The 13,414-nt window shown below is 43.8% G+C and overlaps 1 protein-coding gene across 1 annotated transcript in view; it reads left to right on the top strand.

Moving 5' to 3' along the window:
* Positions 1-1,977: 1,977 nt before the first annotated feature.
* The window catches only part of sdc3 (syndecan 3), a 36,133-nt gene continuing 24,696 nt past the window's right edge, over positions 1,978-13,414 (top strand). The window contains exon 1 of the mRNA XM_027287336.1: positions 1,978-2,512. Coding sequence (XP_027143137.1) covers positions 2,459-2,512 — 54 coding nt within the window. The 5' untranslated portion in view covers positions 1,978-2,458. The remainder of the gene's footprint in view (positions 2,513-13,414) is intronic.

Below are 13,414 nucleotides of genomic sequence, written 5' to 3'. Positions count from 1 at the left end.
AAAAGAGATCAGGATCTGTGCCACAGTTTCTGTTCCAGCCATCTGAACGAATGCCTGCAGTAATAAGTCTACACACCGTATGAGTCAGAGCGGGGACTACTTGCTTGCTCCTGATGCTCTAGTTTCTTATACTGACTGATTGATTAATTCAGCTGGCATCTTGTTGCATGGGCTCTGACTTATGGCAACCAACAGAGATTGATCACTTACAGTAATGACTCTGAATAAGGAATAACTTATGTCTCTGTGATGGATACACAAAACAGTGGCTATTACTCTGATTCAAAAACTATCCATCCACATAATTATTTACATGACGAGTAGATGAGCAATGGGGAAACTCTTTGTATCGTCAGTCTAGGGTTACTGGCGTTTGAGGAGAGGACAAAATAAAAGTTGATCCACATAAAGCCTTAATGCTTTAATTATATGTCAGACATGAGTAATGATCCCAAGGTTTGCAACAAAAGGCTGTCGGGCTACAATGCACCATTGAACAGATGTCCTAACAAAACATACCAACCCTGCTTGTGGCCTCCCAGTTCTATTTTATGTCTCAGGAAATATGTCCAGCTTTTGTTTGTAGCATGCAGGGCCTAAGCACAACAACCAGGATGTTACTTTGAAAAACAAATCAGGTTGGGTGTGATGTAGGTGACAGTAATCCCGTGGTTTATTGGTTTCTTTAAGCACATCATAAAACATGTGCTATAAATGTAGGTTGTGGTGGACTGCAGTTAGAGTTAGAGTTAGACCTGTAGGCTGTTTTATGGATTACCAACCAGGCAAAAGTAGGCAACTTGCAGGGCCCTGACACACAATAAATACAGGCTTTTGGAGCACCTGTGGCTCTGGTCCCAGGGGTAATTGCCCACTTTTACCAGGTTGGTTTGTGGTAAGCCGAGTCCAAAAAAAATGTTTGTTTTGTCTACCAGTTTTGTACAATGGCCCTGTATCAAAATGTAGCCTACAGCCTTTGACATGAAACCAAATTACAGTAGTCAAAAGAGGAACCTTTAATGGTTTAACGTCTTAAACAGTATAAAAATATATATTTGTGTGGCACTTTTAAAAACAGATTTTAGATTTAAAGTTGTAGGCTCTATGAAAGGGTGCATGAGCTACACTAAAATGCCCGTTTTGTGTGCTTTAATATCAGATAACATTTAGCTATTTGATAAAAGGGTTTCGCAAGACTCTTGGCTTTTTTCCAGGAGTTTGAAAGAGAAAGCAAAACTAAACAAACTATCCACTGTGATGAATGGTGAGTGGGCGAGGGAAGATGATCTAGTCCAGCTGCTGTTGGCATCAAGCTCAACTTAAAAGTAGTTTGGGGGTCTTAGCTGTTGAATTAGGTAAAATATCTCAACCAATTTAAAGTGTTAGCAGGTTTTAGTTTTATTTCTATACAGGTAATTCAGTTTTCAATAACAGATAATGGCTTTTAATTATTAATTTCCCTCGTTATCAGTTATCTTAGAGCCGTTAACAGTTAGCTTAACTGCGCGGTTGCTAGGCGACGCAAGTAGGCTAACAGCGCAAGCAGCGTATAAATATTTACGCGTGCTGTGACGTAGGCACAGGTGTGAGCTCATCGGGGTTTGTTTAAAGAGACAAAAAAAAAAAAAAAAACCCGCCTTGACCGTGATTCAGCCAATCACAGCAGAGCATCCGAGGTAGCCGTTAAAAGGTGTGTAATAATGGCCACCACCTGAGCGCACAAACACACAAAGGCACAACCGTGAAACCCTGCGGTGAGCTGCGGGGCTGTCCTCATACATATATATATATGTGTGTGTGTGTGTGTGTGTGTGTGTGTGTGTGTGTGTGTGTGTGTGTGTGTGTTTAAAGGCTGCTTTGGGGGGCTGTGGGTGTCTAAACGAGCTGCAGGGGGCATCCTCGCCTTTTGCTCACGGAGATCCCCCCCACCTCTCTTTAACACACACACACACACACACACACACACACACACACACACACCGCTCCTCCTGCCAGACTCCCAGGCCAAGCAACGTCGCCATACGGAACATCCTGCCCTCGACGGAGAGGGGGAGGAGAGAGAGAGAGAGAGAGAGAGAGAGGTCTGCCGTCTCCCGATAGTAAATCTATCAGGTCTCGAGCGCTGAAACTCGGAGAAACAGACAGAGAAGAGGGAGAAGAGGGGCCTCGCGCTAGTCTCATCGTTTACCGGTGACCTGGACCAGCAGCAGCAGCAGCAGCGCGTGAAGCCTTGGATTTAAAAGCCCGAGTAGAAGGACGGATGGTCGCGCGGACGGGCGGCGCGCTCTGAAGTTGGACAGACTACCGGGACACCGACCAGCAAGCAGCAAGCAGCAGCAGCAGCGGCAGCAGCAGCAGCACCAGCCACCATCAGCTTTCGTCCCCTCCCCTCTACCTCCCCAAACCCGGTGAAGGCAGCAGCGGCGGCACCGGGAGGCTGTGCCCGCGCACCCTGACCATGAAGCTGCCTTGGTTACTGGCGCTCACGGCGCTGTTCGCTCACGCCACCACGGTAAGCACGAGCTTCCGATCCTTTGTTAACCGGGGGAGCACACAGGACATTTTTTTATTTTTTTATTTGTGCATGTGTGTGCGTGCGCGTGCACGTGCGTGTTGCGCTATCATTAATGAGACAGTGATGTCGGTGATCGGTAGGAAATCCTGCACTCGACCTACTTATCAAACCCTTATTGGTCGTCCGTGACTCCCGCTAGGGGGGCTTGCGACTCCCGTGCACCCCCACCCCCCGCTTTTACGCACACACCCACAGACACACACACACACACACATACACACACCAGCCTTTGTGTCTCAGTGTCGGGTTTATCGTGGCCTGTGTCCCCTCGAGTCAGGAGGTGTGTGCGTGCATGTGTGTGTGTGTCGGTAATTAGCGGGTAATCTCTAATTGAGCTTAATTACGGGTCTTTGTGCGGTGCCTCGGTATGTGGTGTCTGTGCCACCAGCTCACATCCTGCCGTTAATTTGAGGGGCTCCAGTCATACTGCGGCTTTAACGACTTTATTACCGGGTAGTCGCGCTGTAGGACGTGTGTGTGTGTGTGTGTGTGTGTGTGTGTGTGTGTGTGTGTGTGTGTTAGTGGGGATTAGATGTCCGATCTCTAACCTGAGAGAGATGCACGCTCCCTTCCCTTCATTACCAGATAACGGCGGCCTCATTGTCCGGATGCCAGAATCCGACCGGGGGCATCCTCCCGGAGGTGTGTGCATGGGCGTGTTTGTGCGGCAGTGTGGTGTGTGTGCGTGTGTGTTTGTGGCGAAAATTGGGTGGGGTAACGGTGAAGTTAACGGCGATGCGGTGCGCGAACGAAGACTTGGATGGAATGATGTCATCGGGAATCGCGAGAAGGGAAGCTGATTGGGAATGCGTGAGCTCCTCCACCTCTCTCTCTCCACGCACCTCTTCTCCGGATCCACGCCGAGCGCTTCACGCCCCCCCCCCACCACCACCACCTATCACGCCCACACCTTCCGTTACCGATTTATCCAAATTTATCCTCTAAGGAGGAGGTGGTGGTGGATGAAGAGGAGGGTGGAAGCTCATTGAATCATTGAGAGAAAGGGAGGCTTAAAATAGTCAAAAGATGGAGTTTTCAATGCAAATATTATTATATATATTATTATTATTGCTGCTCAATAGTGAGTGCTATAGTAATCTTTATAATACACCACCTCCACCCGTGGTCAGATTAAGCTGCTTTGGGACTAAAATGTGCTGATCTCCACCTACTACCCTCTGTGCAATGTGTATTTACCCTGTCCCATAAAGTCCAGTGCAACCAGTCCTCCTTCCCTGGAATGATAATTAAAGATCCCTTCCAGACGATGTTTGTTTGAGATGTCTCCTACTTCAGTCTCGGTATATGGGTGTATGTTTTTCCCCCCTCCATCACTCCTGAATCATGTTGCTACACCCACGTTAAAAAAAAAAAAAAAACAGACTCAAGCACAACTTTCCCCTATCAGGAGATAAATGAAAATGAAAACAACCTTCTAGTGTCAAACTCTGCACTACGTCATCCCTCACAGTGGAAGCACAAGAGGAGGGGAGATTTCATTTGGATTAGTTTGTGGTAATTTGATTGAAGAGAACTTGATTCATTTGAAGTCTGTGTAAAGTAAGAATAAATTTGTGTTCTGAGTTTGTCAGACCAAAGAAGAAAGTCAAATTTGAATGATTAAAAATATCAACAAGACGTTTATGAAATTAGGTGTCAAAATCGGGTCAAAATGAGCAGTATTCGTGTTCGCTGAGTGAAGCCACGCCTGCTTGTTGGAGCAGTGAAACAGCAATTTTGAAGCGTGAACTGAAACGTGTCAGATGAGTTCAGAAAATGACACGACTAACTTTGAAACACTTGGGCGAGATCAATTTATCTCTGTCTCTTTGCTCGGGGTGCAGGGGTACGCTCCAGGGTGGCCTCAGCGTGTCATCGAGCCACCCTTTAGGTCCGCCCACAAAATCCTGGACTGAAAACTGGTGAAAAACTGTTTCAAGCTCTAACTGCACATTTCAGTTCAAGGTCTTTGACTGTTTTCCCACATATTTAATTTAAATAATTGCCTTTACACAGACTTCAGGCAAGTTCCCTAACATTTTTTTAAATAATTATAATACAAAAAACAATTGAGGTGCTGTGTACTCTTTGTACTTTTTGAGGCCCCCGGGGCTGGTTGATTGCCTTGTCTGGCCTTGTTCAGTCTCGCTTTGATTTCTTCACTCGGACACAATATTTGTATTGTCAACATCTTGGAGTGTCATTGTGCTGCCTCACTGGTTTTGACAGGGGTTTTCAACACACACACACACGCACACACACACAGTGATTATTACTGGGTCAGTCGGCTGCAATCTTTGCCAGAGATCCTTGGCCTCAAGCTGACCTAATCTGTCTTAAAGTCTACAGATGGAGACAGGTGCGACACATATATACACACACACTTAAATATACACTGTGTTAGGAGTGCACTGTGTTGGAATAGGTAACACACACACACATCAATTGACAGTGTTATAATTGCAAGGCTCACCTCAAGCAACCCAGGCCTTGAACATGCACACACACACACAGTCACAGGCTGACAAGATCTTTCTTTAGACACCGCTTGGCTTGAGACCAACCGACTCTTTGAGTGTGTGTTTCGTCTGACGAGTGATCCCCGGTGTCGTGTGTCTTTGTGTGTATTTCCTGTTATCGGAGTTGTGACATCATTTCCGGATGACTATATTTTTACACTGGAGACTGGTTTTCCCACAGACATCTGTTGTATCCCACAGATAGCCACAGTGTGTGTGTGTGTGTGTGTGTGCATCCGTCTGCCTTTGTGAGAGAGCTCACTGTCCATCTGTCTGTGTGTGGGCTCAAAAATAGTGAATCTCCACTGCCAAAAACTTGTTCTCGCCAGCCCTCGCTCCTTGAAAAGTGTGCGTGTGAGGCGGAAAAGCGCTGTGTTCTTGAGGATCATGTTTAACTCGTGGAATGAATCAGTGTTTTGTGCCTCCGATAGCCGACAAAGCCCCCCATAGAGAGACGAAGAAAGAGAGAAGGAGCAAGAAAGAGGAAAAAATAGCCCATGCGAGGCGGATTGAGGGAGAGTGTGGAATGTGAGAGGCAATTTGACACAGGAAGTGGGTCCTTCTCACTCTCCTGGAGGACAAAGTCCCCTCACACACACACACAGGTAGAAAACACTCCTGGTGTGGAGGAGGTATTTCAGGTGTGTGTGTGAAAGGATGGGTGAGGGGTATGGGGGTCACCTTGCAGTGTGTAGAGGAAATGAAAAGGATCACGGTTCATATCCGGAGCTGTATTCAGAAGGCCGGCGTCTGGAGGTGAGCACGGACTGAGAAACAGAATAACGACGGCCTTCAGGGAGCAAAAACAGCCCCATCTCCCTCCTCTGGCTATTTATGTGCGCGCTGGACGCATACACATGCTGCTGCTCACTCATATCTGAAAGCAATTTCTTATCACATGTGAAGGACCGGCTTAGCAGATGTGTCGCATTTGACTGAAATGACTTTCTCTCTCTCTTGTGGAGAAAGTTTGAATGTTTGATTTCGACTGAAAAAACAGAATTTCCCATTTGCTATTGGACCGATAACGCCGCATGGGGGATGAAGAAACCCGCCGACACAATACCTGTTATTTCGGTGTGTGCTGGAAGAACAATAGGAGCTCAGAGCAAAATCTGGAGTTCAATTAACAAAAAAAAAACTAAAAGCTCAAAGCTGGGCAGAAAAATCTATACAGAAAAAAATAAATAAAAATCCGTATAGCACCATAAAATATTTCTGATCCAAGAAATGAATCCATGCCTTTATTGACCACATTATATTTATATATATATAATAAAATGGAGAGCTCATTACTCCAGTGTTGGCCTCCCTCTATTGGCTACCAGCTATTAGGCAAAGGCAAAGCCCCCCTGAGAACATACACAGTAATGTAAAGTCTCTCGGGTTGGCTAACTAAACTGGGAGGGTTTACCTCTGACTTATTACACGGCTTTGATGGATACACGGTTCTGATTGGTCCATTACAGCATCCTACTGTCTGTTATGCACAAAAATCTGATCATAGATGTTGGACCAGCAAAGTAGACGCAATAAAATAATTTTTAAATGAACATTTTGGCACAAAGTATGTGTAATAAGTTGGATAATGCACAACGAGTGGGTCATTGTTGGCAAAATAAATCACCCTGAAGAGGTTTGTTAACGCCAACAGAAGTAAATCTGTCCAATATTTCACAAGAAAACCAAAGATTAGTTCTCCAAAAACTCTCTCATTTATCATCTCACAAACCCTCATTTGATTTATCTAGGTTGGTCGTCCAACACTTGTCATTGGGGTCATTTCACTGCAGTACTATTACTTTGTTAGTTTAAGTACATTTAGCTGAAAAGTACTTTAAAGACAGTGTTTTTACATTGATTTATTGGTACTTTCATATAAGCAGAGCATCTAAATACGTCCTCAGCTCCCATGCTTATTACTAAATCTTTATTTACTGATACCCAGGGCTGCAGTGCCATGTTGTTGTACTTTCTAATCTCTGTTCGCACTGCCAGCCACAGCCTAGAAAGTACCTGTTTTCTTCAATCATTTGGCTCCACAACATTGTGCAACACTAAACTTCCCCCCCTGTGGAATGTGTTCAAGTCATCCCACGAATTAGAAAGAATGCCGTTATATAGCCTGAATTCATCCAGCTGGAAACTTTTGGCTCCTCTCATCACGACCAGGCAACACACACACACACACAAGCGTCGGCACGTTCGCTCACATGTATGCACCGATGCACATTAACATCCCTGATTATACACACAGATACGCTGCATTCACACAGACACTGGCTGTGATAGTGAATAGTCGCAGCGGTTTTGTTGATTCAGTGAGTCAGAGGGAGACGGAGAACGCTGGAGGTGTTTTAGGTAGGTCAAAACAGGCTAGAAACACAGCTCTTGTAGATACTAAACACACACACACACACACACACACAGTCTCCCTTGCAGTAATTGGGCAGCACTGCGCAGACATACATATATATTCTCTTGGGGGGGGTTAGATGAATATAGAGAGGAGAGGAGGGAGAGGAGAGGGGAGGGATGGAAAAAAGGGAGGTGTACAGACCACAGGATAATGAGAAAGATGGAAGGAGTGGACGGGATAAAATAGAGAGAGGTAAGGATGGAAAAAGAGTTAAGGTAATGGTGAGATGGGCAAAAAAAAAGAAAAAACGAAGTGTGTGATCGAAAGAGGATGAAAAAAGAAAGAGGGTAGAGCCCAGAAACAGAGTGAAGGAGTGAGGAGTGGGAGGCAAGCAGATGAAGAGGAGACGGAGGCGTATGAGTGTTGGATGGTGGGGACGACAGCGAGGGGATGGAGACGGAGGGATGGAGACAGAGCCAGGATGGAGGGATGTGGAGTGAGAGAGAAAGAGAGAGAGAGAGAGAGGGTGGGGGAGGGAGGCGTTCGCTGCTCATTCCCAGGAGACTGTGCTCTACCTGCTCTACCGTCGCTATGACAACCAGCATGGCTGCTGCTATCACAGCTCTATCGCCCTCCTCTCGATCGCCTCCCTTCTCCCCCCCTTCCCCCCCCCCCCCCTCTCTCTCTCTCTCTCTCTCTCTCTCTCTCTCTTTCTCTCTCTCTTTCATTCTGTTTCTTCTCAAGGTTTTTTTTTTCTTGTCACCTGCGTTGCTTCTCTTCATTCACAGCTTTTCTTATCTCATTCTCTATTTTTTGACTCCTCTCTTTTCTCTCCTCCCTTTGCCTCTTTTCTCCTCCTCCTCCTCCTCCTCCTCTCTTGTCCATCTGTCTCACTACTATAAATTAAAAAACAGAGAAGGGAAAAAGACAGCAGTTATGTTTCACCTTCACAGTAGTGTGTGTGTGTGTGTGTCTGTGTGTGTGTGTGTTTGTGCTATTACAGGACTCCAAATTAGAGAGCATAAACGCAGTGCCGGCTCCCGAGACCACAAAGCATTCTGGGATCTTTCTGTGTTAGAGGTTTTGCTATAAATGAAAACCTCAGAAACAGGGCGCCTCCTTCCCACCGACAAACCTTTGTGTGTGTGTGTGTGTGTCTCAGATGCCCTCCGTCAGCAGTATTAATGCTGTTAACTTGGCATTATCATTTCTCTCTCATATCATTCATGTGTGTGTATGTGTACCTCTTTAGTGCTACTCTCTTTCTTGACGCGTTTCCGTAACGATGGGATAATTAGGTTAACGAAGGGACCGGAAGGGCGGGGTCATGCAGAGGTGAAACCCAATGCGGTCTAATGGGACTGCTGGAATGTGTATTTCCTGGCAGTCGGCTGATAAGAGCGGTCTGAGGCCGTGATAAAGCCGGCCTTCACGCTCCCCGACTAGACCCTGGCCTCGATGTGACCTCCATCACACACTCCCTCCATCTGTTGGCTTTTTTTTGTGTTTGTCTGATGGTAACTTTGCCAGGCACGTTTTTTTTTTTTACTCTTTTTTTCCCCCATTGAGACTAAATCCACTGGTGAAACAGTGATTGATTGATTTGGAGCTTTCAGCCATATCAAATGGTCTTCAACAGTGGTAGAGTTTACTTAGCTGTCATGGAGATTAATCTGTTAAAAGCCTAGTCATTGTTAGGATTTCATCCACTGCTAGGGGCTTTGGTTTAGGATCGTTTTGACTGCAGTTGACAGAAAATTAATCTTCTTCTTCTTCTTCTTCTTTGGTTTTCTGAAGTATTCTCAAGTTATTATTTTAAGAAAAACACTTCCTACTTCTGAAATATGAACACAGTCTTTTATGATATCAAACTGAATGTTTGGGGGTGTTTAATCAAGATTAGAAAGAAAGATAATCCTCGTATTAAATGATTATTAAAATAATTGGGGTTTTTTTTCATCCCTAGATTGTTTTGTCAAAGTATAGTAATATATTTTGAAGTGTTTAAGGCGCAGACTATCATAATCACAGATGGGTGATTTTGGGTGGGGACCTTTTTCTGTCCTGTCATTTTCTGTCACCACTTGACTGTTGACTTACTCATAAAACATAAAATGTCCAAAACTCCTTTAAAAAAGAGCCAGAGTCTCAACTTTGATGAGTTACTGCTCTTCTCTAATTTATATCTCTGTGAATCAAATTCTGGGACTCTTGGTACTTTAGGCTCTGGGAACTTGTGATGGCTATTTTTCATGTTCTGTTTTTCACATTTTATAGACTAAACAATCACACACGCACACTTGACAGGTATTGATTTGGCCATAAAATAATATTGTGTATGATGAACTGTGCTGTTTTCCTTTGATATAGTACAAAACAAATGCTAAAACCATTAAAAACAGGGTTAGAGTTTTCACTTCATGGCACCAAATCTCTTCTGCTTTGCGCAAAGAACTAGTTTTGTTGGCTGCATGTCATTGGTGGAGACATTTTAATGCCTCTGGCTGGAAATGCTATCACTGTTCCTCTGGGAGCCCATCTTGGAAAATGGCCACTTTGGCCACTCATAGCCCGGTAAGTTTGTTTGCACTTAATAGTGGTAGAGAGTGCTGGTAAATGAAGACACAGTGGAAGTTAGTGTGTGGTCTCAGGGGGTTGTCTTTAAGCCTTTGCAGGAAGAGGTAAAGATCAAGTAAAATGGGAACAACATCAAACCAGATATGAACGGAAGAGATTTTATATGGGTGAAAATCTGAATGGCTTGTTGTGGTGCAGTAATTTGTGAAAGTACTTTACTTCAACAGCTTTCACATCTCATGGGGTGTTGGTGGTGGTGGTGGTGGTGGTGGTTGCAGGGAAAGAGGCTCAGGTCAGAGCTAAGTTAAGGAGCGAAGTTCAGTAAATCAGAGATTTTCTGAGATGCATGCAAGCACATAATTGGATATATGAATGTTTTGTCACCCAATTTGTCATCCCTTCATTTTGTCTCGTCTTTGATCCGGCGTCACAGTTTCTATTTTCAAACGACCTTCATGTCATCGTTTTCTCTGATCACGGAGAGATTTCATCAGCTTTGACTTACGGATATCATTCCTTGATGCGTGATTCCCGTCAACGCTGATAGAGAATTAATTCCAGTTTTATTTTTATTCTTGTCTGCGGGGTTTTCGACTCATAATTTCATTAAAATGAACGGTGACAGAGATCTGCTTGTGTGCTTAATTTGTCATTGGTTGCTAAATTTGTGATAGTAAGGATGCAGGAAGTGAGTATTTATAGATCCAAACCAGGAGGGAGCTTCCTGAGTGCTGCACAAAAAGGGGGATTTTATATAGGCGTGTGTTTTTTAAGTGTGTTTACATGTGAAACGGAGGCAGAGGAGGCAATGGAGGGGCACAGGGAAGCCGCTTGTGCGAACAAGAGTGAGAAATACTGTGTGCGAAAGGCATGTGACTGTGTATGTGTGCGTTTGAATTATTTAGCCTAACGTCCCGACAGAGGAGTGAACGAGGTCAGGAGCTCATTGCTGCAACGTTTTTCCTCTCCCCATCCATCCATCTCTACACCCTCCACCCACCAGCCCCTCTTCTTCCTCCTCTTCCTCCACCGTTGCTGCAGAGAGCCCCTCGTTTATTTTGCCTGTCTTAATAAACAGGAATTTAGTAACAAAAGGCTTCCCACATGTTACTCATGTCACCTCAATTATCGGCAAGCCATGAGGGAAAAACATCGATCCAATTAAATACAGACTCTGAAACCTGCAGAGTGTGTGTGTGTGTGTGTGTGTGTGTGTGTGTGGATGCATGTGTGTGTGGATCTTCTCAAGTAAACCTTTGAACCCTTTGCTTTAAAGGGCTCTTTCAAAGACGTTTGCAGTTTGAACGAGCCACTGAAGCTAATGAGGTGTGTGTGTGTGTGTGTGTGTGTGTGCGTGTGTGTGTGTGTGTGTATGTGTGTGTGTGGGTAGGGAATCTGTAATATTGCTTGGTGGTTGCAGCAGGTTCTCTCTCCCATAAGGCCCTCCATAAACACCTCCAAACACACACACACACACACACACACACACACACACACACACACACACGTACGTTTGCGGTAGCAGGTGATTCATTCTTAATCTTTCATTCCAACAGTTGTGGATTAACCCTAATCTTATCCAACAGAGACCCAGGTCTGAAAGGCTGTCCGACACTGAGAGTGTGTGAGCATTTGTGTGTGTGTGTGTCCTCAAGTGTATTGTTTATTTAGCTGTATGTGTGACATGATAATTGTCTCCCGTGTTGGACTGAGCGGGGTGTCTGTCTGACAGGACGTGACATGACTGAGGCAAATACACATGACAGATTGACAGGTCACACAACACCGAAACATTAGACACAGCAGGAGGAGGCACTGATGGAGGAGAGGCACATTCTTTTGACATTAATTCCTTTTTTGACATTTTAAAATATGGGTTGGAGCTATATTTAGTTGTATATTTAGTTAGATAGTTTACATTTATTGTGGAAAAACATGATGATGTGATTTTTTCCCCTCTTTTAGTTTGGTGTACAAAAAACCCCACCCATCACAGTTTCCCAGAGCCAAAGGTGATTACATTTTTTGTTTTGCCCAAACAACAGTCCAAAACCTGAACATCCTCAGTTTTATTGTGATGTTAGGACAAGGAAAAGCAGCAGATTCTCACATTTGAGAAGCTGGAACCATCAAATGTTTGGACACTAACAAGCTAGTTTCTGAACGCTTTGCTCAATAGGGAGTGCAATCCTCCAGTTTTTGTTGGTGAAACTGTGTGGGAAAAAAAAAATCAAAGAGTTTTAAAAAAAGAAAAGCCTGCATTGCAGGAACAATCCAGAATCTTTAGAGCAGCTCTTCATATTGGGTTGGATGACACAAAGAAGTCCTGTACAACTACAGAGGAGGGAAGAGCATTGTTTCGGGTAAGGTGCGTCCTTGAAAAAATGTAAAGGGCGTAGGTTTGTTAGTGGCCATCATGACACTGCTCAAGCAGCTAACTTGAATCTAGAAATCCCCAGACAGTAGATGGTAGGTGGTAAGAACTCAGAAGTCATGAAATATAGTCACAAGAATATCAAATGTTTGACAGTTTTGCTTTAATTGTTGCTGATGGATGCTCGCTATTGATTGCGGTTAAAGTTATAAAAACAATTTTTCATTTAACAAAAGAAGCTCAAATGTTATTCGGTGCCGAAACAGGAGCAGTCATACAAGAGTCTGGCCTTAATGAAATACAAGTTGGTGTCAACTATTGTTTAATTCTATCTCTGTCAACATCTTTTGATTTTTATCTTTTCATTTTAGTCTAAAACTGTCAAAGTAAAGTAAAATGTCACCACTTCTCAGAATCCAATGTCTTCAAATAGCTTATTTTACCCAACCAAACCCTGGAAAACATTCAATCTACAGAAATAAATAGATGAATATAAAACAGAAAACAACATTAAATTCTCACAGTTGTTAAGATACAACCATGCATTTTTCATATATAATCATTGGTGACTTTATTTTGTTTCAGTACTAAAATATAGTATTTAACTGGTAATGTAAGACTATCAGCATATGATTAATGCCAACTTACAATATGCTTCACAATATTATGTTTATTTATCTCAGTTTTTAACCAATCTTTCTAGGTTTTCTTGTGAAATCGGAGCAGATTGTTCTGTCTCTTTCTATTCTCGCTGCTACAGGCGAATTTCTATCAGCACCAAAATAGGTTTGGGTGTCATGGTGTCATGGTGGTAACAAGGCACATTTACTATGATTGCATCGTCCCCAGTTTTTTGTTGTTGTTGTTGTTGTTGTTGCTTCACGTCGTTTACCCTTTTTCTTCAGCTTCTGTAATGCCCAGAAATATTAGGTATTTAGGTTCAATACCAAACTGTAATTTGTGAAGAATGATTCAGCTTAGTCATGGCTGAACATAAATTGTTTCTTAAC

This window comes from Larimichthys crocea, chromosome XIII, assembly GCF_000972845.2.
Source record: "Larimichthys crocea isolate SSNF chromosome XIII, L_crocea_2.0, whole genome shotgun sequence".
In the NCBI taxonomy this organism is placed as follows: Eukaryota; Metazoa; Chordata; class Actinopteri; family Sciaenidae; genus Larimichthys; species Larimichthys crocea.
Note: the sequence above shows the minus strand (reverse complement) of the source record. Positions and strands in the feature narration are given on the sequence as shown.